The sequence below is a fragment of the Hemitrygon akajei genome, chromosome 12 (assembly GCF_048418815.1).
Source record: "Hemitrygon akajei chromosome 12, sHemAka1.3, whole genome shotgun sequence".
NCBI lineage: Eukaryota > Metazoa > Chordata > Chondrichthyes > Myliobatiformes > Dasyatidae > Hemitrygon > Hemitrygon akajei.
The window spans coordinates 112,079,686-112,107,365 of record NC_133135.1 but is presented as its reverse complement, the minus strand read 5'-3'; the positions used below and the strand labels follow the sequence as shown (position 1 = coordinate 112,107,365).

General features: G+C 43.7%; 1 protein-coding gene across 2 annotated transcripts in view; it reads right to left on the bottom strand.

Moving 5' to 3' along the window:
- The window catches only part of sars2 (seryl-tRNA synthetase 2, mitochondrial), a 107,223-nt gene that overhangs the window by 65,352 nt on the left and 14,191 nt on the right, over positions 1-27,680 (bottom strand). For both annotated transcript variants that reach the window (XM_073063864.1, XM_073063865.1), the window contains exons 3-6: positions 24,772-24,801; positions 20,481-20,621; positions 19,184-19,238; positions 17,910-17,973 (exon numbers count right to left, since the gene is read on the bottom strand). In XM_073063864.1, coding sequence (XP_072919965.1) covers positions 17,910-17,973; positions 19,184-19,238; positions 20,481-20,621; positions 24,772-24,801 — 290 coding nt within the window. The remainder of the gene's footprint in view (positions 1-17,909; positions 17,974-19,183; positions 19,239-20,480; positions 20,622-24,771; positions 24,802-27,680) is intronic.

Below are 27,680 nucleotides of genomic sequence, written 5' to 3'. Positions count from 1 at the left end.
CCACGCAACCTCTGGCACCCTGACTAATCAAGAACCTATCAACCTCTACTTTAAAATATACCCAAAGACTTGGCCTCCACAGCTGCCTGTAGCAATGAATTCCACAGATTCACCACCTTCGTCTTGTCCCTACCCACCTCTGTCATCAATGCTATGAGATTCTTACAATCCGCCAACTCTGGGTCCCTAACCATCCCCCAGAACTCCGCCATGGACGGTCAGAAGCCCGGATGTGAGAGGAGGAGGCTCGCCACCTCCTCCCATAAAGCAGTGCTACACGAACAGAAGCTCCAAGAACCTCATCCCTGGAAGGAGGAGGATCTCCTGAAAGAATGGCCCAGGACAGAGGATCTGGCGAGCTGCTGTAGGCACCCCTATGCCCCCAGTACGGGTGATGGGCTTAAGAAGAAAAATCATCCCCAAATTCAGTTATTCCATTACAGTCGGGCTATGCTATCACTGCCTGGATCACAAATTGTCTGGAATTCCCTCCCATCTCTCTGCCTATTTTAAACTAAGTCTCGTTGTTCACAAGACTGCTGGAGGTCTGGCAGTCTGTGCTGGGGTGGGGGGTGTGTGTGCGAGGGAGAGGGGGGGAGAGTGGGAGGGGGGAGGGGGGTGGGGGAGGAGAGGGGAGGGGAGAGGGGAGGGGGGAGGAGGGAGAGGGGGAGGGGGAGGGGGGAGGGGGAGGGGGAGGAGGGGGAGAGGGGGAGGAGGGGGAGAGGGGGGGAGAGGGGAGGGGAGAGGGGGGGAGAGGGAGGGGGATGAGAGAGAGGAGAGAGAGAGAGAGAGAGAGAGATGGGGAGGGGAGGGAGCAAAGGAAAGGGCTTATATCTTTGCTGTTGTTGTTGAGTCCTGTGTTGCTCTGCTGAAGACGGTGGATGTGCTATGTTGATGCTGGAGTGCGTGGAAACAATTGAGGGCTGCTGCCAGCACATTTAACACAAACAACACATTTCACTCTACATATGATAAACAAATGAATCAGAATGTGAAAATGTACTTTTAATCAGGCTTAAATTTTTGTCTGACAATGCTGCCCCTACAGGACATTTTCCTCAGGGAAAAGTTATAGCGGTTAGTCTAACACTATTACAGTCCCAACAGACCCAGGTTTATTTTCCATCGCTGTCTGTAAGGAGTTTATACGTTCTCCCCATAACAGTGTAGGTTTCCTCTGGGTGCTCCTGCTTCTGCCCACATTTCAAAGGTGTACCGGCTACTAAGGATTACTAAGTTATGCTAGGTTGGTGCCAGAATCACGGTGAAGCTTTGGGCTGCCCCCAGCATATCGCCGTACTGTGTTGGTTGTTAACACAAATGTCACATTTCACTGTATGCTTCAACATACATATGACAAGTAAAACTAATCTTTAAAAGATCTTTTAATATCAGAGAATGAATACAGCATACAACCTGAAATTTGTACTCTTCAGACCCACCCCCAAGAATGGATTACAGTAAAACGTTAGAGCCCCAAAGCCCCCGTCCCCTCCCAAGCTAATGCAGCAGCAAATCATCAGCCCTCTCCCCTTCCCCTCTTACTCAGCAGGAAGCATCAGCCCACATCACCAACCAGGCAGGCAATAGCAAAGCCCCTAAAGAGAGACCATGATCCAACGAAAACTATTGTTCACCCTACAATTTGACATGCCACGGGCTCTCTCTTTCCCCAACAATGGACGGAGTGGTGTCACCTTTTCACAGTGAGAGGGGAGACCAACAAAACAGCTCACCGATTACGGTTTTACAGTCTGCCGCATTGCTTTCATTCCGAGTTTCCCCCACTCGAGAATCGACGGCAAACACTCCCCCACCGTAGAGAGAAAGAGGATTGTAAGAGTGACCTGTTCATAGAGGGGCAATGTGTGAACGGAACCAGTTGCCAGAGGAATGGGTATGGTTACGGTATTTGGACAGCTACATGGACAGGAAAGGTTTAGAGGGATACAGATCAAAGTATTGAGTTAGGCTACGTAGACCAGTTACTCTGAAGGGTCTGTCTTTGTGCTGTGTGCCATTAAAGTTGCTACACAAATACAAATTGCCATGGTCGGCTGGATGACCTAAGCTTTTTGCTCTGCCTTGCTGACAGATCAATTGATCTAATTTAATCGATTCAAGAGCTTATTCTGAAATCTAATTAAATCCATGGCTTGCTTGTGTGTCTCTATCTTTCTCTTAGGCATCACTGGGGATCTCTGAAAGCCACTGCCGATTAAAGACTAAATATCAGCTTTATTTTTCACAGGTCTAATCGAAATATACAGCGAAATGCGTCATCTCCAATTCAATTCAAGTTTAACTGTCATTCAACCATACAGGAGTACAGCCAAACGAGACAGCGTTACTCCAGGGTCAGGGTGCAAAACACAGTACTGACGGTCACACACAGCACAAAGCACACGCAAAGTAGCAAGCACAAGTGGTATCACAATCACTCTAAAAAGGGAGACCAAAACACTCAACCTACATCTGCAGCCAACCGCAATAGAGCCTGTCTCCTGCCGAGCAAACACTGGGGGGGGGGGGCAGCACCAACTCCATCAGGACGCCGTACCACACCGACCCCGGTAGACTACACCAGCTTCAGCGCCTCTCTCCTGGCTGCTGCATTACGGCAACACCAAGGGGAAATAAACAAGGTCAGAGTGAGAATACTAAACTTCTTTAGGACGGTGTTGGTGCTGAAAAGCATCATGCTAACCACTGGGCTACCCCCTCATTCTTCTAATTGCAGTGAGTACAGGACCAGAGCCATCAACACTCCTCATGCAACGTCTTTCAAACCCAAATCATTTCTGTGAACCTCTTTTGGACAGTCCTCAATGGCGGCACACCTCTTTCTTAGATAAGGGGGTCCCAAAACTGCTCACAATATTCCCAAGTGAGGCCTCACCAGTGGCGTATACAGCCTCAGCACTACATCCCTGCCTTCACATTCCAGAGCACCTCGAAAATATGCAACACTGCCTCTGCCTTCCTTACCATCAACTCAACTAGCAAGTTAACCTTAGGAATTCCTACACAAGGACTCCCAAGTCCCCTTTGCACCCCTGAATTTTGAACTTGCTCCCATTTAGAACATTTTCTGTACTCGTGTCTGCTTGTTCCTTTTCCAGGTGGTTGAGGTCCATGAACTACAGCTGGTGTGTTTAAGCTACAATCTTCTCAGACGGTGGGTCCTAGCTCTTTGAACCTGCCAAGCAGCTCGGGTTGCGGGATCTCCAGCAGCAGCTCGGAAGGCGTGCACCTTCAGGGTGCGGCCCTGGGGACGACCTGATTCCTCGCCAATGTCGCTGACTGAAGCGTTGTGGGAGATGGAAACACCAAGACAGCGGAAGCAGTTGTTTGGAGGCCTTTGGTCCCTGGGTGATATCTCTCTCCTCTCTCTCCCCTCTCCCTCTCTCTATGAGGAGAGATGTCTGCTGACTCTCGAGTCTGGGGAACTCGAAAGAAGTGACACTGCGGACTGTAACGTCGAAACAGCGAGCTGTTGGCCTCCCCCTCTCGCTGTTGAAGGTGTGATTCTTAGTGAGAGGGCCTGCTGAGGTGTTGGGATGAACTGTAGTTTGTAATGGACTTTGGGGGCTTACTACTGCTCGCGTGGTGGGGGGAGCTGGGATGCTTCTTACTGGATTAAGTGGGGGGGAGCGAGGAGAGGTGAAGTTTCTGCTGCTGCTTGTGCGTGGGAGGGGGGATTTGGGGTTCTAACGTTTTTCTGTCAGTCATTCTTCGGGTGTTTCTCTCTGTTTCGTGAACGTCTGTGAAGAGTGCAAAATTTCAGGTTCTCCCGACGTTAAATTGAACGGCTGAATGCCACCAAAATGGTCCAGTATGCCTCTAATCCCTGGACTGCCTACAGCCAGGGTCACATGGTGTCAGGGAGAGACAGAACAAAGCCGTTGATCACTTCAGACACTCGGCTGCAACGTAATTAGGTTCACGGCTTGCCTGTATGTGATTATCGACTGAACCTCCAGGGAGCCGGAATGAAGGGGAAATGACATGAATTAAAGTTACATTAAACAGCTGGAGACTAATTGCTTCATTTGTTTAGCAAGGACAGAGTGTTTCTTTTAAATTATTCAGCCTTCAAAGACAACATCCCTTGTTATCTAAAGGGGAGAAATAACCTTGGATTGGTATAATTGGAAAATTGGGACATAACCTAATGAGGATGTTTCAACTTCAAAAGCAAATATTACCTTCATTTCAGACTTTTGTTCGTGGTACATTACACCTGAGAGCAATGCATCGCTATAGAAACACAGTGCCTGGGATGTAGGCATACATAATGAACCAGTCGTCATTTATTTTACTTACCGTAGATGTCGGATTATAAGCCGCTACTTTTTTCCCACGCTTTGAACAGCTTTGAACACTGCGGCCTTTACTACGGTGCGGCTAATGCATGATTTTTTTTCATGCCGCCAAAAACATTTTGCCTCGTAACAGTAGACCAATAAAATTGATGAGTAGTTCACAGAGGTCCAATGAAATTGTACGATAAATCAAGCACACTTTCACAATTAAATTATTGTAAATCAGTCATTTGTACTCACCCTCATCAACATGGAAAACACTCGAAGAAAAGCATTGTGCTGCCTTTATGGCAGTTATTTAGTTTATAATATTTTCGCTTAGTAATTCATTTGTTAGTATTTTCTAGTTAAAGTTAAAAGTGTTAAGTATATTTGTTTTCTGTACATCCCGGGATACTATGACATCACATCCGGTTTCGCCGCGTCTTGTGGGAAATACCGGTTTGCGATAAACGGGAAGGTGGGGGCGAGCGCATTACGCGAGCGGCATTAGACCCGAGCGAAAACGCTGCTTTTAAGTTAAAGGCGATCAATAACTTTTCCTGGTAGGCTGCAGTATATATTTTTTTACCAGTCGTTAGGAGATATTGGAATGTTGTTCGTGCACTGTTCAGTAAAAAAGTATACGCAACGTAATTTGTGTGTTACCGATACGTATGTATATTTAAAAGTAGCCGTGTTAGAGGCACGGTTCGAAAAAAAGCATTTGCAATATGTATTTGTTTATGTTACCATACGGATTTAATTAAAAGTTAAAAAATCCTCACGTGTAATATCTTTCTGTGTAAATATCTCATATTACAACGTGGGACACCTGCGGCCTAAAATCCGGTGCGGCTTGTACAAGTGCAAAATTGATTTTCTTTCTAAAATTAGAGCCAGCGGCTTTTAATCAGGTGCGCTCTGTAGTGCAAAATCTACGGTACTTATTGATGCACAGTGCTGAACAGGCCCTTCGAGCCCTTCAAGCCGTGTCACCCATTAAACCGTAGTCTAAACACAGGGCAATTTACAATGACCAAATACCCTACTAACAGGTATGTCTTTGAACCATGAGAGGAAACCCACAAGTTCAACGGGAGACTGTCAAACTCCTTACAGACAGCAGCAGGAATTGCACCTGGGTTGCTGGTGCTGTAAAGCCCTGTGCTAACCATAACATTACCATGCCATCCTATTAGAAAAATACTCGCTTAAAGGACACTCATTTGTTCATTGTGTGCCACGTTTTATAACATGGGCAATGATGGTTCTACCATGATTGTTCTCGACAAATTTTTCTGCAGAAGTGGTGTGCCATTGCCTTCTTTTGGAAAGTGACTTTAAAGATGGGTGTCCCTAGCCACGACAATTCTCTTCAGAGGTCATTTGCCTGGCATCAGTGGTCACATAACCAGGATTTGTGGTATGTACCAGCTGCTCATATGGCCACCCAACGCCTGCTGCCCTGGCTTCATGTGACGCTGATCGGGGGGAGATATGGGCCTGAGCAGCTACGATAGCTTGCCGAAGGGTGACCTGCAACGCTAGTGGAGGGAAGGAGTACCTTGTACCTCCTTTGGTAGAGACCCCACCACCCAATAAAGAACACTCGCATTTCCACAGAAAACTGTCCCAGAGAGCTGTAAACTTAGTCAGCTCCATCATGGGCACTAGCCTCTGTAGTATCCAGGACATTTATCCAGGTGCCCCAGGAAGGCAGTGTCCATCATTAAGAACCCTCATCACCCAGGACATGCCCTCATTGCCACCATCAGGGAGGAGGTACAGAAACCTGAAGGCACACACTCAGCTTCCTCCCCTCTGCTATAAGATTTCTGAATGGACACTGAACTCACAAACACTGCCTCACTATTTTTATATTTCCTTCCCCCACCCCCCCGCAACATATAAATAAATAAACACACTTGTGCATTTACTGTAATTCTGATTTTTTCTCTGTATTATCATGTACTGCTGCTGCAGAGTGAACAAATTTCATGACATATGCCAGTGAAATTAAACCTGTTTCTGATACACTAAGACTGCCAACACTACCACTTAGACTGCTTATTTCGTTATAATTGCTAGATTTAGTCTAATTTGTTTTTTTAAAAAATTATTACAAGACTGTTCATCATTGCTGGTTACTTAAAACTTCATTATTTTGGAGCGCAGTGTCACCCACCCCCTCCCCGATCCCTAGCTTAGTCTCTGCTCAGTTTTGGCTTGTTTCCAAATAACTGCTACACCAATTAACTAAATGTCATTCCACCTGCTCTCAATCAAGTAAAGTCAAGTTTACTGTCTTCTAACTACTAGGATAGATAAGAAATTGAAGTTATTAGGCATTGGGCAGTTTTACCTGGCTGCATCATCAGGGACCCTCACACTTGAGACACGCTCTCTTCTCGCTGCTGCCACCAGGGCGAAGGTACAGGAATCTCAGGCCCCACACCACCAGGTTCAGGAACAGTTATTACCCCACAACCATCAGGCTCCTGAACCAGTGTGGGTAACTTCACTCACCACAATGAGCCTCAGGCCCCACACCACCAGGTTCAGGAACAGTTATTACCCCACAACCATCAGGCTCCCGAACCACTGTGGGTAACTTCACTCACCACAATGAGCCTCAGGCCCCACACCACCAGGTTCAGGAACAGTTATTACCCCACAACCATCAGGCTCCCGAACCAGTGTGGATAACTTCACTCACCACAATGAGCCTCAGGTCCCACACCACCAAGTTCAGGAACAGTTATTACCCCTCAACCATCAGGCTCCTGAAACGGTGTGGATAACTTCATTCACCACAATGAGCCTCAGGTCCCACACCACCAGGTTCAGGAACAGTTATTACCCCACAACCATCAGACTCCTGAACCAGTGTGGATAACTTCACTCACCACAATGAGCCTCAGGTCCCACACCACCCGGTTCAGGAACAGTTATTACCCCACAACCATCAGGCTCCTGAACCAGAGGGGATAACTTCACTCACCACAATGAGCCTCAGGTCCCACACCACCCGGTTCAGGAACAGTTATTACCCCACAACCATCAGGCTCCTGAACCAGTGTGGATAACTTCACTCACCACAATGAGCCTCAGGTCCCACACCACCAGGTTCAGGAACAGTTATTACCCCACAACCATCAGACTCCTGAACCAGTGTGGATAACTTCACTCACCACAATGAGCCTCAGGTCCCACACCACCCGGTTCAGGAACAGTTATTACCCCACAATCATCAGGCTCCTGAACCAGAGGGGATAACTTCACTCACCACAATGAGCCTCAGGTCCCACATCACCAGGTTCAGGAACAGTTACTACCCCTCAACCATCAGGCTCCTGAACCAGTGTGGATAACTTCACTCACCACAATGAGCCTCAGGTCCCACACCACCCGGTTCAGGAACAGTTATTACCCCACAACCATCAGGCTCCTGAACCAGTGTGGATAACTTCACTCACCACAATGAGCCTCAGGTCCCACACCACCAGGTTCAGGAACAGTTATTACCCCACAACCATCAGACTCCTGAACCAGTGTGGATAACTTCACTCACCACAATGAGCCTCAGGTCCCACACCACCCGGTTCAGTAACAGTTATTACCCCACAATCATCAGGCTCCTGAACCAGAGGGGATAACTTCACTCACCACAATGAGCCTCAGGTCCCACATCACCAGGTTCAGGAACAGTTATTACCCCACAACCATCAGGCTCCTGAACCAGTGTGAGTAACTTCACTCACCACAATGAGCCTCAGGTCCCACACCACCAGGTTCAGGAACAGTTATTACCCCTCAACCATCAGGCTCCTGAACCAGTGTGGATAACTTCACTCACCACAATGAGCCTCAGGTCCCACACCACCAGGTTCAGGAACAGTTATTACCCCACAACCATCAGGCTCCTGAACCAGTGTGGATAACTTCACTCACCACAATGAGCCTCAGGTCCCACACAACCAGGTTCAGGAACAGTTATTACCCCACAACCATCAGGCTCCTGAACCAGTGTGGATAACTTCACTCACCACAATGAGCCTCAGGTCCCACACCACCAGGTTCAGAAACAGTTATTACCCCACAACCATCAGGCTCCTGAACCAGTGTGGATAACTTCACTCACCACAATGAGCCTCAGGTCCCACACCACCAGGTTCAGGAACAGTTATTACCCCACAACCATCAGGCTCCTGAACCAGTGTGGATAACTTCACTCACCACAATGAGCCTCAGGTCCCACACCACCAGGTTCAGGAACAGTTATTACCCCACAACCATCAGGCTCCTGAACCAGTGTGGATAACTTCACTCACCACAATGAGCCTCAGGTCCCACACCACCAGGTTCAGGAACAGTTATTACCCCACAACCATCAGGCTCCTGAACCAGTGTGGGTAACTTCACTCACCACAATGAGCCTCAGGTCCCACACCACCAGGTTCAGGAACAGTTATTACCCCACAACCATCAGGCTCCTGAACCAGTGTGGATAACTTCACTCACCACAATGAGCCTCAGGTCCCACACCACCAGGTTCAGGAACAGTTATTACCCCACAACCATCAGGCTCCTGAACCAGTGTGGATAACTTCACTCACCACAATGAGCCTCAGGTCCCACACCACCAGGTTCAGGAACAGTTATTACCCCACAACCATCAGGCTCCTGAACCAGTGTGGGTAACTTCACTCACCACAATGAGCCTCAGGTCCCACACCACCAGGTTCAGGAACAGTTATTACCCCACAACCATCAGGCTCCTGAACCAGTGTGGATAACTTCACTCACCACAATGAGCCTCAGGTCCCACACCACCAGGTTCAGGAACAGTTATTACCCCACAACCATCAGGCTCCTGAACCAGTGTGGGTAACTTCACTCACCACAATGAGCCTCAGGTCCCACACCACCAGGTTCAGGAACAGTTATTACCCCACAACCATCAGGCTCCTGAACCAGTGTGGATAACTTCACTCACCACAATGAGCCTCAGGTCCCACACCACCAGGTTCAGGAACAGTTATTACCCCACAACCATCAGGCTCCTGAACCAGTGTGGATAACTTCACTCACCACAATGAGCCTCAGGTCCCACACCACCAGGTTCAGGAACAGTTATTACCCCACAACCATCAGGCTCCTGAACCAGTGTGGATAACTTCACTCACCACAATGAGCCTCAGGTCCCACACCACCAGGTTCAGGAACAGTTATTACCCCACAACCCTTAGGCTCTTGAACCAAATGGGCTAATGTCACTCAACTTCACTTGCCCCATCATTGAAATGTTGCCACAACCAATGGACTCACTTTCAAGGACTTTTCATCTCATGTTCTCGCTATTTATTGTTTATTTATTTGTTATTATCGTTGCTTTATTTTTGTATTTGCATTGTTCATTGTCTTCTGCACACTGGCTGAACGCCCTAGTAGGAAGATCTTCCATTGATTCTGTTAAAACCTCTGGTTTGATCATTATTCTATAGATTTATTGAGTATGCCCACAAGAAAATGAATCTCAGGCTGACATTTACTTTGAACTTGAACTATCCAAGTCTCTTAAATGCATCCACGTCTACCATCACCCCCACAACTCTGTGTAAGTCAAGTTTATCATCATTTAACTCTATATATGTATGCAGTCAAATGACATATTTCTCCGGATCAGGGTGTAAAACACAGTAGTATACATTACAGACAAGTAACATACAATAACTTGGGAAGTAAGGTTAAGAACATAAGAAATAGGAGCCGGAGTAGGCCAACCGGCCCATCAAGCCTGCCCCACCGTTCAATAAGATCATGGCTGATCTGTCCATAAACTCAGCTCCATCTACCTGCCTTTTCCCCATAACCCTTAATGCCCTTACTAAGAAAAAACATATATTTAGTGAGGAAGCCTCAACTGCTTCCCTGGGCAGAGGATTCCACAGATTCACCACTCTCTGGGGAAAAACAGTTTCTTCTCATCTCCATCCTAAATCTCCCCAAATCTTGAGGCAATGTCCCCTAGTTCTAGTCTCACCTACCAATGGAAACAACTTTCCTACTTCTATCTTATCTATCCCTTTCAAAATTTTGATTGTTTCTATAAGGTCCCCCTCATTCTTCTGAATTCCAGAGAGGGGTGAGTGGGGTGCCGCAGGGGTCGGTGCTGGGGCCACAGCTGTTTACCATTTACATTGATGATTTGGAAGAGGGGACTGAGTGTAGCATATATTCCTCTGCAGACTCTCCACATCCTCTACAATTTGCTTTTCCATTCAACTTAGTGTCATCAGCAAATTTTGCTACGCTACACTCAGTCCCCTCTTCCAAATCATCAATGTAAATGGTAAACAGCTGCGGGCCCAGCACTGACCCCTGCGGCACCCCACTCACCACTGACTGCCAACCAGAGAAACACCCATTTATACCAACTCTCTGCCTTCTATCGGTTAACCAATCCACTATCCATGCTTCCTCCAACTCCATGCATCTGTATCTTATTTATAAGTCTCTTGTGCGGCACCTTATCTAACGCCTTCTGGAAATCCAAGTATACGACATCCACCTGTTCCCCTCTATCCACTGCACTCATTGTCTTCAAAGAACTCCCGTAAGTTTGTCAAACAGGGCCTGCCCTTTCTGAATCCATGCTGCGTCTGTCTAATGGAACCACTCCTTTCTAAATGTTTCGTTATTTCTTCCTTAATGACAGCTTCAAGCATTTTCCCGACTACAGATGTTTACAATATTTTTATTCAGAAGAAAAAAAAAGATTTACAGAGTGCAACACATGGATACATCTCAACATAACTTGTGTACATTCATATATTGTAATAAAATTGATCAAAATGTTATAGCACAACACATAAAGGTATACCACTCTGTAATCAAAAATTTAAAGATAGGTCATACATCATAAAAGAATTTTATATATATATATAAAAAGTCAACCCCCTACCAACTACCAAAGAAAAAAGCTGATGGATGACAATGGATAATTAGGAAAAAAAACATATTCACTTAAGAAGAGAAGATAAAAATATACATAAAAGTCTGTGCACTGTTAAACATTATAAATTGGAAAAGTAATTTAGGAAAGGTCCCCAAATATCATAAAAAGATTGTTTCGAATTTAAGACTGAGCAGCGGATCTTTTCTAAATTTAAATACGACATAATATCACGTAGCCATTGAAGATGTGTAGGAGGAGTAGACTCCTTCCATTTAAGCAAGATTGCTCTTCTTGCTAAAAGAGAGGTAAAAACTAAAACCTGTAGGTTAGGAGTATTTAAAGTTATATCTTCATTTGCAATAATACCAAACAAGGCAGTAAGGGGATTTGGGTCAAATTGGACCCTAAAAAGTTAAGAGAAGGTATGAAATACTTCCCGCCAAAACTTTTCAATTGTAGAGCAAAACCAAAACATATGAATTAAAGAGGCATCAGCAGAGTTGCATTTATTACAAAGTGGAGAAACATTCGGGTAAAAACTGGAGAGCTTCTGTTTAGAAATGTAAGCTCTATGAACCACTTTAAATTGTAGAAGAGAATGACGAGCACAGAAAGATGATTTATTAACCGTTTAAGAATTTTATTCCATCTATCATCAAAAATCTGACAATTTAGGTCATCCTCCCAAGCTTTTTTTATTTTATCTAAAAAGTCTTGTCTAGAATCAATCAACAAGTTATAGATACCGGTAATAGAATCATTAATAAAAGGTTTTAAATTTAAAAGATTGTCCAGTAAATTTTTATCAGGACCTATAGGAAAAGTAGCTAATTGGAAACGTAGAAAATCTCTAATTTGAAGATATCTGTAAAAATGTGATTTTGGGAGTGCAAATTTATTGAACAATTGGTCAAAAGAAGCAAGAGATCCTGAGATAAACAGGTCCCAAAAACACTTAATACCTAATTCATCCCAATCTTTAAAGACTTTATCAGTCATGGAAGGGATAAAAAAAAATTAAGGAGAATGGGAGATGATAATGAAAAATTCGCTAAACCAAAAAATTTTCTAAATTGAGACCAGATCCTTAAAGTTTGCTTAACAAATTATGTTATCTGTTGTTTTATTTGCTGAAAAAAGAGTATGATCCAAGAAGAGAGACAATAGAGGAATTTTTTACAGAATTAACTTCTAAAGAGACCCATGATGGACAATCTTTACGATAAATATAATGGGACCAGAAAGTAATATTCCTTATATTGGCAGCCCAATAGTAAAACCTAAAATTGGGTAGGGCTAGTCCACCCATCTATTTATTTCTTTGTAGGCAAACTTTACTTAAACAAGCTTGTTTATTATTCCAAATATAAGAGGTTAAAATTGAATCTAAAGAATCAAAGTACATCTTAGGAATAAAATTAGGTAAGGCCTGAAAAAGATATAAAAAATTTAGGAAGAATCTTCATTTTAATCAAATTAATTCGGCCAATTAGGGATAAAGAAAGAGGGGACCATTTAGAAAGCATCTTTTTCACATAATTCAATAAGGGGTTTAAGTTTTCTTTGAATAAATTCTTGAAGTTTTAAGTAATTGTTACACCTAAATATGTAAATTGACGTAACAACTTTGAACGGAAATTTGGCATTTGATGACATTAGGTCATTTAAAGGAAATAGCTCACTTTTATGTAGGTTCAGCTTATATCCTGAAAAAGAACTAAACTGGGAGATTAAAGAAAGAACCAAAGGTAAAGAAGTTTCAGTGTTAGAGATAAAAAGTAAAATATCATCAGCGTATAATGAAATTTTATGAGACATACCTTCCCTTAGTATACCAGAAATGTCCTTAGCTTCTCGAAGTGCTATTGCTAAGGGTTCGATAGCTAAAGCAAAAAGTAAAGGACTAAGAGGACATCCCTGTCTAGTTCCCCGCTGTAATTTAAAGGGCTTAGAAATTTGGGAGTTAGAAATAACCTGAGCAGTAGGAGACAAGTAGATTAATTTAACCCAACGAATAAAATTAGGCCCAAAATTAAACTTTTCTAAGGTCTTAAAAAGATAATTCCACTCAATCCTATCAAAGGCTTTTTCTGCATCTAAGGATAATATACACTCTGAAATTTTTTTGGATGGTGAATATATCACATTCAATAACCGACGTATATTAAAATGTGAGTAATGATTTTTAATAAATCCTGTCTGGTCATGTGATATAATAGATGGTAGAATATTTTCAAGTCTTCGAGCTAAGATTTTGGCTAAAATTTTTGCATCAACATTTAATAAAGAAATCGGTCTGTATGAAGAACATTCAGCTGGATGATTTTTTTTTAAGAATAAGAGAAATAAAAGCTTCATAAAAAGATTGAGGGAGTTTACCTGATTTAAAGGACTCTGATAAAACAGAGGATAAATAAGGTGTAAGTAACGTAGTGAAAGTTTTATAAAACTCCCCAGGAAAGCCATCAGGTCCTGGGGTCTTACCAGAATGTAAAGCACGTATAGCCTCAGCCACTTCTTCATTGGAAATAGGCTGATCTAACTGTGTTAGACTATCAGCAGACAATGTAGGAATGTTGATATTACTGAAAAAAGCGTTCATATAGGTATCACCTGAAGAAGAGTCAGATTGATACAACTTAAGGTAAAAGTCTTTAAATATGTTGTTAATTTCAGAATGGTCGGATGTCTTAGTTCCATTATCTTTAAAAATTTCTGTGATTTGACGATTAACTGTAAAAGATTTTAAGCGATTGGCTAATAAACTACCAGTTCTATCCCCGTGAATGTAAAATTGAGTTTTATCTCTCAACAGCTGTCGTTCAATTGGGTAAGTCAGCAGAAGATTATACTTGGATTGGATTTCAATACGCTTATTATATATACTTGGATCTAGAGATAGAGCATACTTTCGATCAAGATCTTTTAATATCGCTGCTAGGTCAGACCTTTCTTTGTCAGCTTTTTCTTTATATAGGTAGAGTAAGAGATAATTTCTCCATGAATATATGCTTTAAAAGTATCCCAGACTATATTACCAGCAGTATCTCCTTTAAAATTTTCTTTAAAGAAAAAAGTAATATGGTTTTCCAAAAACTTTAGAAAATTTTTATCAGATAACAATGATAAGTTGAAACGCCAACTTCTATTTGGTACAGAGTAAACAGGTAATCTTAAAGCCAGAAGCACAGGTGCATGATCAGACAAAGCAATCTCCTTATAATCACAGGATCGTACCAGTGGAAGCAAGTTTCTATCTATTAAAAAAATAAGCAATCCGAGAGTACATATGATGAACCTGAGAGAAATATGAATATTCCTTTTCTTGGGGGTGTAAAAAACGCCACACGTCAAGAATACCACATTGAGATAAAAAAGATTTAAAAAGTAAGACTGATTTATTAGTGACAGGGGTTTTACTTGAAGAGCGGTCTAATATAGGGTCAAGCCAAAAATTAAAATCTCCACCCATCACTAAGGAATACCGATTCAAATCAGGCAGAAAAGAGAAAAGACGTTCAAAGAACAAGGAGTCATCTGTATTTGGAGCGTATACATTCGCAAATACAATTAGTTTATTCCCAAGACTACCCAAAACAATAACAAAGCACCCATTTGTATCAGAAATTACATTATGTTGAATAAAGGATAAATTCTGATCAAACAGGATAGAGACGCCTCTCGATCTAGATTGAGAGGGTGAGTGAAAATGTATACTCTTCCATCCTTTGAAAGAATGTGAAATATCATCTTTACGAATATAGGTTTCTTGGAGAAAGATTATATGAGTTATAAGTTTCCGGATATAAGAGAAAATCTTATTTCGTTTAACAGGGTTATTTAGACCTTTCACATTAAAACTGAGTATATTAATAAAAGAATCCATCAAGTATTCTTTAGTAGTGTATAAAAGGTAATCACAGACATATAGATAGTGAATAAGTAAAACAGTAAAAACATCCAATCAGCTTTATAGAAGAACCCATTTCCCACCTCCCTCCCCCCAAAGAGAGAAATCAGCCAAGAGAGGCTGAAGACTAATTCTAACGTTCCCAATCCAAAACTCCGGTGGCTCCAGAAAATATATATGTATAGCTGCGCTGAATAAACGATTGTAAATATATATATACAAAAAAAATCAAAGTAAATAAGTTTGCTAATTACGATATAAAAAAACCATGGGAAAATACAAGTATTAGTCTCGGTAAAAAAGCAAAGACAGATAAGGAAAATAAAATATGGAAAATCAATAAGTAAAACAACATATACTCGCGGGTGCAAAAAAAAGAGTAAAGAAACAAATAGAAGATAATTAAAAAGGGAAGCGATTAGATAGCTTCCTACATAACACTGAGAGAATATAACGTATTGTTTAAAAAGAGCTGCGATATGCAGCTAGAGAAAATGGATGCTGTCTGCCTACATATTTTGCATAGTTTGAAAGATAACAAGGCGCCAGTTACTTAGTCAAACAAATGATTAAGACTTTGAAAAACCAAGAAACCTTGTTATCAACAAAACGCCAATTATTTGATTGAACGCCTGAAATTAAAACATTTAACATAAAACAACTCAAAGTTGAATTTAAGGATGGAGACTTTGTAAAAGTTTCTTAGCTTCTTCAGGCTTCGAAAACCAAGAGACCTTATTATCAGAAGTAGTAACCTTGAGTTTACACAGATCTCTGAGAGAAAGGCGACAGCCAAGCTTAAAAAGATCACACATGACCTCTTTAAAAGCCTGTCTAGCTCTTAGAACTTCCGGCGGATAATCTTGAACAATCCAAAACTGTTGATCACGAAATTGTAATATACATTTCTTCCTTGATTCACGAAGGATCTGTTCTTTAATCTGATAGTCATAAAAGCGAATGATAATAGAGCGAGGTTTGGTAGGGTCCCAGTTCAGGGGGGTAACTCGGTGAACACACTCAAATTTTGGTAGTTCCGATAATATATCAGGGAATAAATCTTTCAGCATTTGAGCACAAAAATCGATAGGTTGATTACCCTCCAGATTTTCAGGAAATCCAAGAATTCTGATATTGCACCTTCGATTCCTGGTCTCCAAGTCTATAAGTTTCTTCAGTAACGCGTCGTATTTTTAAAGTTGTTCCTTAGAAATTTTCTTGAAACCTTCGATATCCTTCTGCAACACCGGCAGAGATTCTTCGTGTAGCTTAATATGAATTTCATGGTCATTCACAGTCTGCTGTATACTTCCAAGTTTCCGATTAAGTGTTTTCAGTTCAGATTTAACCAGGTTGAAGGAATTCTGTAACAAATCAAACTTGGATTCCAAGTCATCCAGTTTATCCAATTTTTCGAGTTTCTCTGACATTTGTTGAATCATTTCAGTCGAAGTCTCTAAAGTAGTCTCTTTTTTTGACAGCTTTCTACTCATGGTGCTCTCACCGAGATAGGTTTAAACAGCAAAGTAAGCAAATAATTTCGGAGCACGTAGCTAGTGCAACCTACTCCATTACAGCCACCGGAAGTCTCCACAGATGTTAAGCTAACTGGCCTACAGTTGCCCGTCTTTTGCCTATATCCTTTTTTAAAAAGTGGTGTGACATTTGCTGTCTTTCAATCCGCCAGGACCTGCAGGGTCTGAAGAGTTTTGATAAATGATTACCAATGCGTCTACTATAACCTCAGCCAGTTCCTTCAGCACCCTGGGATGCATCCCATCAGGACCAGGTGACCAATCTACCTTCAGGCCCTCTAGTTTGCTCATCACTATCTCTTTAGTGACAGTGATTTCATCGAGGTTCTCACCTCCCATTTCGTCCATAACATCCTTCTTTGGCATATTAGATGTGTCCTCCACCGTGAAGTCCAACACAAAATAGTCATTCAAAGCCTCAGCCATTTCCTTATCTCGCAATATCATCTTCCAAGGGACCTACATTGACTTTAGCCACCCTCTTCCGCTTTATTTATAAAAACTTTCGCTGTTTTTATATTTTGTGCTAATTTACTTTCATACTCTATCTTCCCTTTCCTTATTTCTTGTTTAGTTGTTCTCTGTTGCTTTTTGAAGTTTTCCCAATCCTCCAGTCTCCCACTGCTCTTTGCAACTTTGTACACGAGCTTTTAATTTGAAAATATGCAAATGAATCACACATATCTAAACAAAGTAAATTAAATATTGTCAGGTGCAGAACAGATTAACCGGTGACACTTCAAATGCAACACGGAGCTCAGAAGCTTAATGACCTGAGGGAAGAAACTGTTTCCCATCCTGAACGTTCTTGTTTTTATGAATTGGAGTCTGACGGTAGAAAATTAAAGTGGATAAAAGACGGATGGATGGGATCCTTAAAAATACTAAGGGCCCTGTGTACGCAGCAGTCCTGATAAATACCCCCCGATGGATGGTAGAGAAACCCCTACGATCTTCTCAGCCATTCTCACGGTCCTTTGTAAGGACTTCTGATCCAATGTCTGATGTATTGAACCCCAAAGAATTAAAACCCATTCCCACTTATTCTGATGATGTAAATTGCCAAATGACTCCTCATTCAAATCAACCATTATCCAGTAATTAATACTCAAACAATCTACTGACAGTCTCACTGTAAAACTCAGTACAAATTCAGTTTTTCAACCGGCAATGTTTTGACATAAGAAAGTTCATCTTACCTCTGTCTAATAATATCCAGCTCTTCGCCAATTTGCAAATGACCCTTGGGCTCAAAATCAAATTCTAGAAAACAGAAGGAAAAGATCAGAACAGAATTGTGAAATTGCAGGCCATTAAGGCTAGAGATAAAGATTACCTTTATTTGTCATGTGTACATCGAAGCATGCTGTGAAATGCACTGTTTGTGTCAAAGCAAATCAGCGAGGATTGGTGTCATTTGCATTGAAAATGGGCTGGGGGTAATCCGCAAGAGTTGCCATACTTCCTGCAGCATATAGCATGCCCACAACCTACTAACCCTAACTTGTAGGGTTTTTGTGGGAGGAGCCAGAGCACCCAGAGGAAATGCACGCGGCCACAGGGAGAAGGTACTGACTCTTTAAAGACAGTGAACCACAATCTTACAGCTAGGCGCTGGAAAGCATTAAATTAACCACGCCAGCGCACTTAATGTTACGTAGTGACTGCTTAAGTGCTTGACCACTCTATCACTTTAAGGACTTTATTTATGCACATTGTGCAAATTACTGTGATCAGTTACAATTAAATTTCACAAGTCAGTGTGACACGTTTACAAGTTTCAACTTCAAGATCAGAATTCCCATGGAATAAGCCTATCTTTTAAAACCACATTTTGCTTCAACCTGCAGGCAAATGAGAGATTAGGAACGCAACGGGCACAATGAAACTTTCAGACTTTGTTCCATATTGAACCCAAGGTTACTGAGAGTGCAAAACTGGACAGCACGGTAACGTAGTGTTTAGCATGACATTTTACAGTACAGACAACACAGGTTCAATTCCCGTCCTTTGCCCGTGAAACTTGGTACATCCTCTCCGTGACCGCGTGGATGTCGTCCCATAGTCCAAAGACATATGGGATGGTAGATTAATTGGTGATTGTAAATTGGCTAATTTTAGGTATCACGATTTAAGGAAAAAAACTTGCCAATGTATTTATTTGTTGAGATACAGCAACACAGACCCTACTGGCCCTCCAAGCCACGAGCCCAGCAATCCCCCGATTTCATCCTAGCCTAATCACGGGACTATTTATTATTACATTTTTTTTCTCTCTCTTTTGTAGTTGCCCAGTATGTGGAATATGCACAGTGGTTGCTTGTCTGTCTCTGTTTTATGCATTGTATTGATACTATCGTATTTCTTTGCATTAACAATAATTGCATGAAAGAAAAGGAATCTCAGGGTTAGATATGGTGACATAAATGTACACATTTGATAATAAATTTACTCCAAACATTGCAACGCTCACCTGGTTTGTCACCAACCACTTCGACCACGACAGCCTGGCTCTCATCACCTACAGGCTTCCAAGATAAGGGAATAATTAGAAATCAGAACAACAATGGGAACAAGTTTGGAGGCAGATGGTTTCTCCCGATTCGGCCTCGCCTACGTTGGAGGGCCTTCCCATTTGGGCCTCCCCTACATTGCTGAGCTCCCCATTAATCTCCCTCCAGCAGCCTAAGTGCTACACTTGCCCCTATACCTTCTCCCTCGCCTCCATTCACTGCCCAAATAGTCCTTTCCAGATGAGTCCTTCAAATCTGCTAAGACCAGAGCTGCCAATGTGGGCTCATCTACATAGGTGAGACCTGTCGTAAATTGGGGGATTGCTTTGTCAATCTAATTACTGTTCTCTTGTAAAAAAAAATGTATAAAATTACTTTGGTTGAAACATAAGGTTAAAGCTGTTTTTCCAGACGATACTGGGCTGGAAATTTACCTTCTCTTGCAAGTAAAATAATAAATGCATTAATACTGTGATCCACTCTGAATTTGTTGGTAGTTTGTTACTTTATATTAGAAGACCTAGCTGAACAGCACATGACAAATGTCAATAACTCTTGCCCACGTGGGTCTTATCAGCCAAAATACTAAAGGGATGGTCCATGTGACACACCCTTTGAACTCCTGAAGGGCATCAGTGAATCATAAACACGAGATTCTGCAGATGCTGGAAATCTAGAATAAGCACACAAAAAGGGTTGTACATCATTAAGGACCCCATCACCCAGGACAAGCCCTCTTCTCATTGCTACCATGAGGAATGGGGTACTGAAGCCTGAAGACACACACTCAGTAATTCAGGAACATGTTCTTCCTCTCTATCATCAGATTTCTGAATGAACATTGAACCCATGAACACGACCTGACTATCCTTTTAATGCTTGCACTACTTAATTAAACTATTTAATGCCATTCCGATTGTTTTCTCTATCACTGAGTATGGCATTGTACTGCTGCAAAGACAGCAAATTTCATGACATATGCCGGTGATACAAAACCCGACTCGGATTCTAAATCCTGCAGGAACTCAGCAGGTCGGGCAGCATCCATGGAGAATAATAAGCAGGCGACATTTTGGGCCAAGACCCTTTATCAGGACTACATCAGCTATTTATTCCTCTCCGTAGATGTTCCCGACCGGCTGAGTTCCTCCAGCATTTTGTCTGTGTTACATCGGCAAATCAGATTGGCACAAATACAAATGCAGGGCGACTCGCATGTGTACAGGAACGAGTTTTAAACAGATACACACAGCTTACCACACTTGGATGAGTCCAGTTGGGTAGTTTCAATGCTTTCAGAAAGAAACGTTCGTCCAGCTCACTCTCTTGATGATACAGTCTATTTAATTCTGAACGAATTTCCTTCCCCCTTCTTCGCAGCCTTGAGAAATCAGGATGCTGTTTACAATAGTAAGATGTACAGTACATTAAGTTTAGAAATTCATCCCTGAACAGCTGTTCCATACAATGATCCACACTGGGCTTTGCCCTTCACGCTCACTGTACCAAAACAGCAGTGCACTACATTCGTCTTATTATCAAACAACGTACTTATGCAACTTTGAAATTTCTCTTCTGCAGATAGACATGAAACAAAGAAAAGCCACGCAAGTCATTAAGAGAGAAACATCAAACCCACCCCCCGGCACAAAAAAAGAGCAGCAACTCGAAAAATACTAACAAAATGCAAAAAGAACGTCGACCCCCAAGCCCTCCTCCCCTCATACAACAAAACAAAAAAGAACGGACGAAAACACAGAATATAAAAACCACAAGACTGAAAAAATCTACGGTCCATTAATACAAACAGTCCAATCGATAAAAGCAGAGTCTCGGAATTAGGAATGATCTAATTCTGCTCCCGTGTCCTACTGTGGAAACAAAGGCGAAGCACCGGAGGTTCTGCAGTCGCTCGGGTAGAAGCTGTCCCTGAGTCTGGAGGTACATAGACTACCATCTTGCTCCTGTCCCTGAGTCTGGAGGTACATACACTACCATCTTGCTCCTGTCCCTGAGTCTGGTGGCACATACACTACCATCTTGCTCCTGTCCCTGAGTCTGGTGGTACATAGACAACCATCTTGCTCCTGTCCCTGAGTCTGGTGGCACATACACTACCATCTTGCTCCTGTCCCTGAGTATGGTGGTACATAGACTACCATCTTGCTCCTGACCCTGAGTCTGGAGGTACATACACTACCATCTTGCTCCTGTCCCTGAGTCTGGTGGTACATAGACGACCATCTTGCACCTGTCCCTGAGTCTGGTGGTACATAGACTACCATCTTGCTCCTGTCCCTGAGTCTGGTGGTACATAGACTACCATCTTGCTCCTGTCCCTGGGTCTGGTGGTACATAGACTACCATCTTGCTCCTGTCCCTGAGTCTGGTGGTACATACACTACCATCTTGCTCCTGTCCCTGAGTCTGGTGGTACATACACTACCATCTTGCTCCTGTCCCTGAGTCTGGTGGTACATACACTACCATCTTGCTCCTGTCCCTGAGTCTGGTGGTACATACACTACCATCTTGCTCCTGTCCCTGAGTCTGGTGGTACATACACTACCATCTTGCTCCTGTCCCTGAGTCTGGTGGTACATAGACTACCATCTTGCTCCTGTCCCTGAGTCTGGTGGCACATAGACTATCATCTTGCTCCTGTCCCTGAGTCTGGTGGCACATAGACTACCATCTTGCTCCTGTCCCTGAGTCTGGTGGCACATAGACTATCATCTTGCTCCTGTCCCTGAGTCTGGTGGTACATAGACTACCATCTTGCTCCTGTCCCTGAGTCTGGTGGCACATAGACTATCATCTTGCTCCTGTCCCTGAGTCTGGTGGCACATAGACTACCATCTTGCTCCTGTCCCTGAGTCTGGTGGCACATAGACTATCATCTTGCTCCTGTCCCTGAGTCTGGTGGTACATAGACTACCATCTTGCTCCTGTCCCTGAGTCTGGTGGTACATAGACTACCATCTTGCTCCTGTCCCTGAGTCTGGTGGTACATAGACTACCATCCTGCTCCTGTCCCTGAGTCTGGTGGTACTTAGACTACCATCTTGCTCCTGTCCCTGAGTCTGCTGGTACATACACTACCATCTTGCTCCTGTCCCTGAGTCTGGTGGTACATAGACTACCATCTTGCTCCTGTCCCTGAGTCTGCTGGTACATATACTACCATCTTGCTCCTGTCCCTGAGTCTGGTGGTACATAGACTACCATCTTGCTCCTGTCCCCTCACGTCCAACAGTGTGGCACCATCTTCCATAAAACCCTAAGTCGGATTAGGCCATTCGTCCCATTGCGTTTACTCCATCATTTGATATCATTGCTGATTTAATGATGAAATGGTGGAGCAGACTCGATGGGCCAAATGGCCCAATTCCATTCCTATGTCTGCTGTTACCCTGCACACAATTTCAGCCAGGTGTCTGCATCTAACCTCAATAAATCATCAGGCTATGGGGAGAAGAGTGAAAGACAGGATTAAAGTAACGGCCTCCTTCTATACTGTAATGGTTCTTCAGAGTCTATATTTGCAAGCCCATCAATTACTTGTCCAATTTGATCCCACTCAACCTTCCCTTTGTTTCCAGGGCCCGCTTCAGGCTGAAGTCGCGACAGGCACGGACGGACTATTGAGGATGAGAACTGCAGACGTAGACAGGTCTCTTGCATTTGCTTAGTTAAATATTCCTTTGCTGCATGCTTACTTCTTCAGTCTTGTAATATGAGGAAATTTGACAGAATACCCATTAAGTTATAAATGTTCATAGAACAACACAGGAGCAGGCTCACAATGTTGTGCCAAACCAGCTAAAAACCAAATCGAAAACACCCAAACACTAATCCCTCCTCCCTACAGCAAGTCCATATCCCTCCATCTTTCGTATATTCATGGGTCTATCCAAATGTCTCTCAGAAGCGTCTACCACCATACCAGGTATCCATGACCCAGAGTAAAAACCTTACCCTCACATCCCCTCTGAACATACCCCTTCTCACCTTCAATGCACGCCCTCTGGGATGGGACAATTTAACCCTGGGTAACAGATACTCTCTGTCCACTCCATCTATGCCTCGCATAATCTTCCGAACCTCTAAAAGATCTCCCCTCTGCTTTCGGCACAGCAGAGAAAACAACCCAGGTTTGTCCAGCCTCTCGTGACAGCACATGCCCTCTGAACCAGGCAGCATGCTGGTAAACCTCTTCTGCACCCTCTCCAAAGCCTCAACATCCCTCCTATAGTGGGGTCACCAGAACTGTACGCAATACTCCAGATGTGGCCCAACCAGAGTTTTATAAAGTTGCAACATTACCTCCTGACTTTTGAACTCAATTAATAAAAGCACACTTTCCATAAGCCTGCTTAACCAACTTATCAACCTGTGTAGCCACTTTCAAGAAGTTATGAACTTGGATCCCAAGATCCCTCTGCTCAGCGACACTGATAAAGACCTTGCCTTTAACTGTGTACTGTCTGCTTGTGCTGGCCTCACCGTGGTGCAGCACCCTCACATTTATCTGGGTTAAACTGCATCTGCCGTTTCTCAGCCCATATCTGCAACTGATCCGTACCCTGCTGTATTCTTTGTCAGTAACCTGGTTTTGTATAGATTAAGGTAGTTCAGATAAACACTTGGTCATTTATAAATAAAAGTTAATATGCACGCTGGAAATCTGCGCCTTCTGTTTCATTCACTAGATCTCCAATCTGAAGCCGCCCCACGTTACACCCCTCTACCTGCCAGGCATTCTTTCTTTTCCATACCAGCCCTGCTAATCCTCCCCCAATTCACTTTCTCCTCAGTGTCTTCTCCCTGCACTGGACGAAGCCGTGGCAGAGGAGCCCATTCTACCTAGAATGATGTTTTGGGTTTCTGCATGACGCAACAGCGGAGCCCCCCTGCCCCCACCAGGAGGGGCTCCTCCACGCATCATACCCAGAATTCTTATGGGCCTAGTTCCGTCAATATGACGTCTCGTCTAGATATTTGCCCACAAGGTAAAGATTAGAAATACGAGAGATTCCGCAGAGGCTGGAAATCTGGAGTAACACACAAAATCCTGGAGGCACTCAGCAGATCAGGCAGCATCTATTGAGAGGAATAGATAGTCCACGGTTCAGGCCGAGACCCTTCATCAGAACTGGAAACAACGAAGGTGGAGAACTCAGAAGAGAAGGTGGGGAGAGGAATGGAGTACAAGCTGGAAGATGATAGCCAGGTTTGGGGGGGGGGCGGTGGATTTAACTGTGCATCAAAACATACCGACTTGCAGCATTTGCAGCAAATCAGCGAGGATTGTGCTGAACAACCGTGAGTGTCACCATGCTTCCAGCAGCAACACTAACCCAGACATCTTAGGGATATGGGCAGAAATCCACAGAGTCACGGGAAGCACATACAAGCTCCTTGCAGCCAGCGGAGGCAATCACACCTCGATCTGGTGCTGTGAAATGATTGCACTGACCGCTGTACTACCATGCAACCCACAACCCTCACTCATAGCCGGAAAGCAGACGAGGTGGATGGTACTTACCGACTGAAGTGCTTCTTTATTTTGCTTATCCTAAAAAAATACAAAATTACCAGTTCAAGTTAATAACACCTAAACGTATAGAACACTTGCACTGATAACATCCCCCCCCCCCTTACCCATTGGGCACAGGATTCCACATACTAAACATCCCATTATTTTTTCTTCTTCTGTGTAATCCCACAGATTTTCTCCTCCAGTTCTTCTGGTGTCCACCAAACATGGAAATCTATTAACAACACACACAAAATGCTGGTGGAACACAGTGGGCCAGGCAGCATCTATAAGGAGAAGCACTGTCGACGTTTCGGGCCGAGACCCTTCATCAGGACATGGTTAAACCTAACCCTAACCCCAATCTATTAACAGCTTCGAACTACTGAGGAATGCACACAGCTAGACTCTCAGTTCACCTGATACTGCCTAGTGTGGCTTCAAAGTAAATTTATTATCAAAGTATATACCGTATACAACCCTTGCGGCCATTCAGAGAAGAATAAAGAAATACAATAGAATCAATGAAAAGCTACACACAAAGGCTGACAGATAGCCAATATGCAAAAGACAAACTGGGCAAATATTTAAAAAAATACAATCTAGTAAATAAATAATATGTAACCCCTGGGTCGCCTCAGGCATCGCTCAAACTCGTTCTAGTCTAGGGGGAGCAGCCTTCGGCCCCGCCAAACTGGGTAATCAGCTGGTGTGGATGCTGTGTGATGTCCCCGCCTTGCCAAAAAACAGACAGTACACCTTATGCGATTAAATGAGTACAATTTATAAAGATTACTATAACTAAGCGATTACTAACGATACAGTATATATGAATAAGAGGAAAAAAAGAAAAGGCGCCAAACTTATCAAAGTCCAAACCACTTCGTGCACAATCGTTGGAGCTCAATTACTGAAGTCTTTTGGCCACCCTTCGATCCCCTCCGAATTCCTCGACCTGCCTCCTGGGACCACCACGGTGGTCGACCAGACGCTCCACACTCCTCTGTCTCCGTCTCCTCTCCTCACCGAAAACCTTGGGCCGGGGACCCCCGCTCGGGGTCCGTACCGTCGCCCAGCTTCCAGCACCCCGTCCTCTCTCTCTCACTCCATCGCGCCTACTCCCCAAAATCCCCGCCAACAATCAGTTTACAGTCCCAAACAAGCTTCCAGCACTTATCATAACAAAGACGCTAGCATTCCTACTATTAACACAGGCGCCAGCATTCCTACTTTTAACAAAACAAAGACGCCATTTTGATTACATACACAGTAACAAAGAAAAAGAAAAAAACCCCCGTTACAAATACGTGAAACACGAGGTGTAGAGTTCTTAAAGTGAGTCTATAGGTTGCGGAATCAGTTCAGTATTAAGGTGAGCGAAGTTATCCACACTGGTTCAGGAGCCTGATGGTTGTGGGGTAATAACTGTTCCTGAACCTGGTGGTGTGGGACCTGAGGCTCATTGTGGTGAGTGAAGTTATCCACACCGGTTCAGGAGTCTGATGGTTGTGGGGTAATAACTGTTCCTGAACCTGGTGGTGTGGGACCTGAGGCTCATTGTGGTGAGTGAAGTTATCCACACCGGTTCAGGAGTCTGATGGTTGTGGGGTAATAACTGTTCCTGAACCTGGTGGTGTGGGACCTGAGGCTCATTGTGGTGAGTGAAGTTATCCACACTGGTTCAGGAGCCTGATGGTTGTGGGGTAATAACTGTTCCTGAACCTGGTGGTGTGGGACCTGAGGCTCATTGTGGTGAGTGAAGTTATCCACACTGGTTCAGGAGCCTGATGGTTGTGGGGTAATAACTGTTCCTGAACCTGGTGGTGTGGGACCTGAGGCTCCTGTATCTCCTTCCCGATGGTAGCAGTGAGAAGACAGCATGGCCTGCCTGGTGGGGTCCTTGATGATGGATGTTGCTTTCTTGTGGCAGTGTTCCTTATTGTGCTCAGTGGTGGAGTGGGGGTTTTGCCCGTACCCAGTATTTTTTTTAGGCATTTTCTTTCTTGGGGTTTCCATGCTGGTTTGGTGTGTGCCTGACACAAAATTGCAATGCTTCCAGTCCAACTCCAAAATAACCAGCTAAAAAAAGAGGGTGCTGGCTGCACTGTTGACTTTGCCTTCCCTCAAGAAGAGACTTCCATTCTACTGTATTCAATGCTTTCTCCACGTTTCAGCCACTCTGTTCAGAACTGATGAGGAGTGAGGGGAGGAGCTGGAGAAGATGGCGCCAGAGGTTTTTGTTGATCCGGGTATTTCCTCCAGTTTGTCCACAAAACAGTTTTCCTCATGTTTCTCTTTACTTTTCGAGGTGGCTAGGGTCCTGTCAGAGTCCGTGATCTACAGCTATGGCTCACGCAAGCAATGCATTGTCGGACCCACTGTGCAGACTGGCGTTTCGATATCTCCAGGTGCGGCCTGGAAGACGTGTGCCTTTGGGGTGTGGCCCCGTGGACGATCCAATTCCTCGCTGATGTTGCCACCTGAAGCGTCGTGGGAGACCAAAACATCGAGACAGCAGGTGGTGTCACAAGGCGGCCCCTGACTCTCTTTTTGATGGTGAGTGAGAGTCTGTTGGTCCAAGTCTCGGGGGGGAGGTGGTCTCGGAAAGCAACACAGAAGATTTCAACATCAAACACCAAGCTGCTGGTATCCCATTCTCATTGCCACAGGAGTGATCTCTCTCTCTCTCCCTCCCCCCCCCCCCCCGCCACCGCTTGTGAGAGAAAGCCTGTCTGAATTACTGAAGTGTTGGATTATGTGTGATTCTTTGTTTTTTGTGTTTTCTGGATGTCTGTGAGGAGTAAGAATTTCAGGCTGTATACTCTATACAGTCTCTGATATTAAATTGTCTGTGAGGAGTAAGAATTTCAGGCTGTATACTGTATACAGTCTCTGATATTAAATTGTCTGCGAGGAGT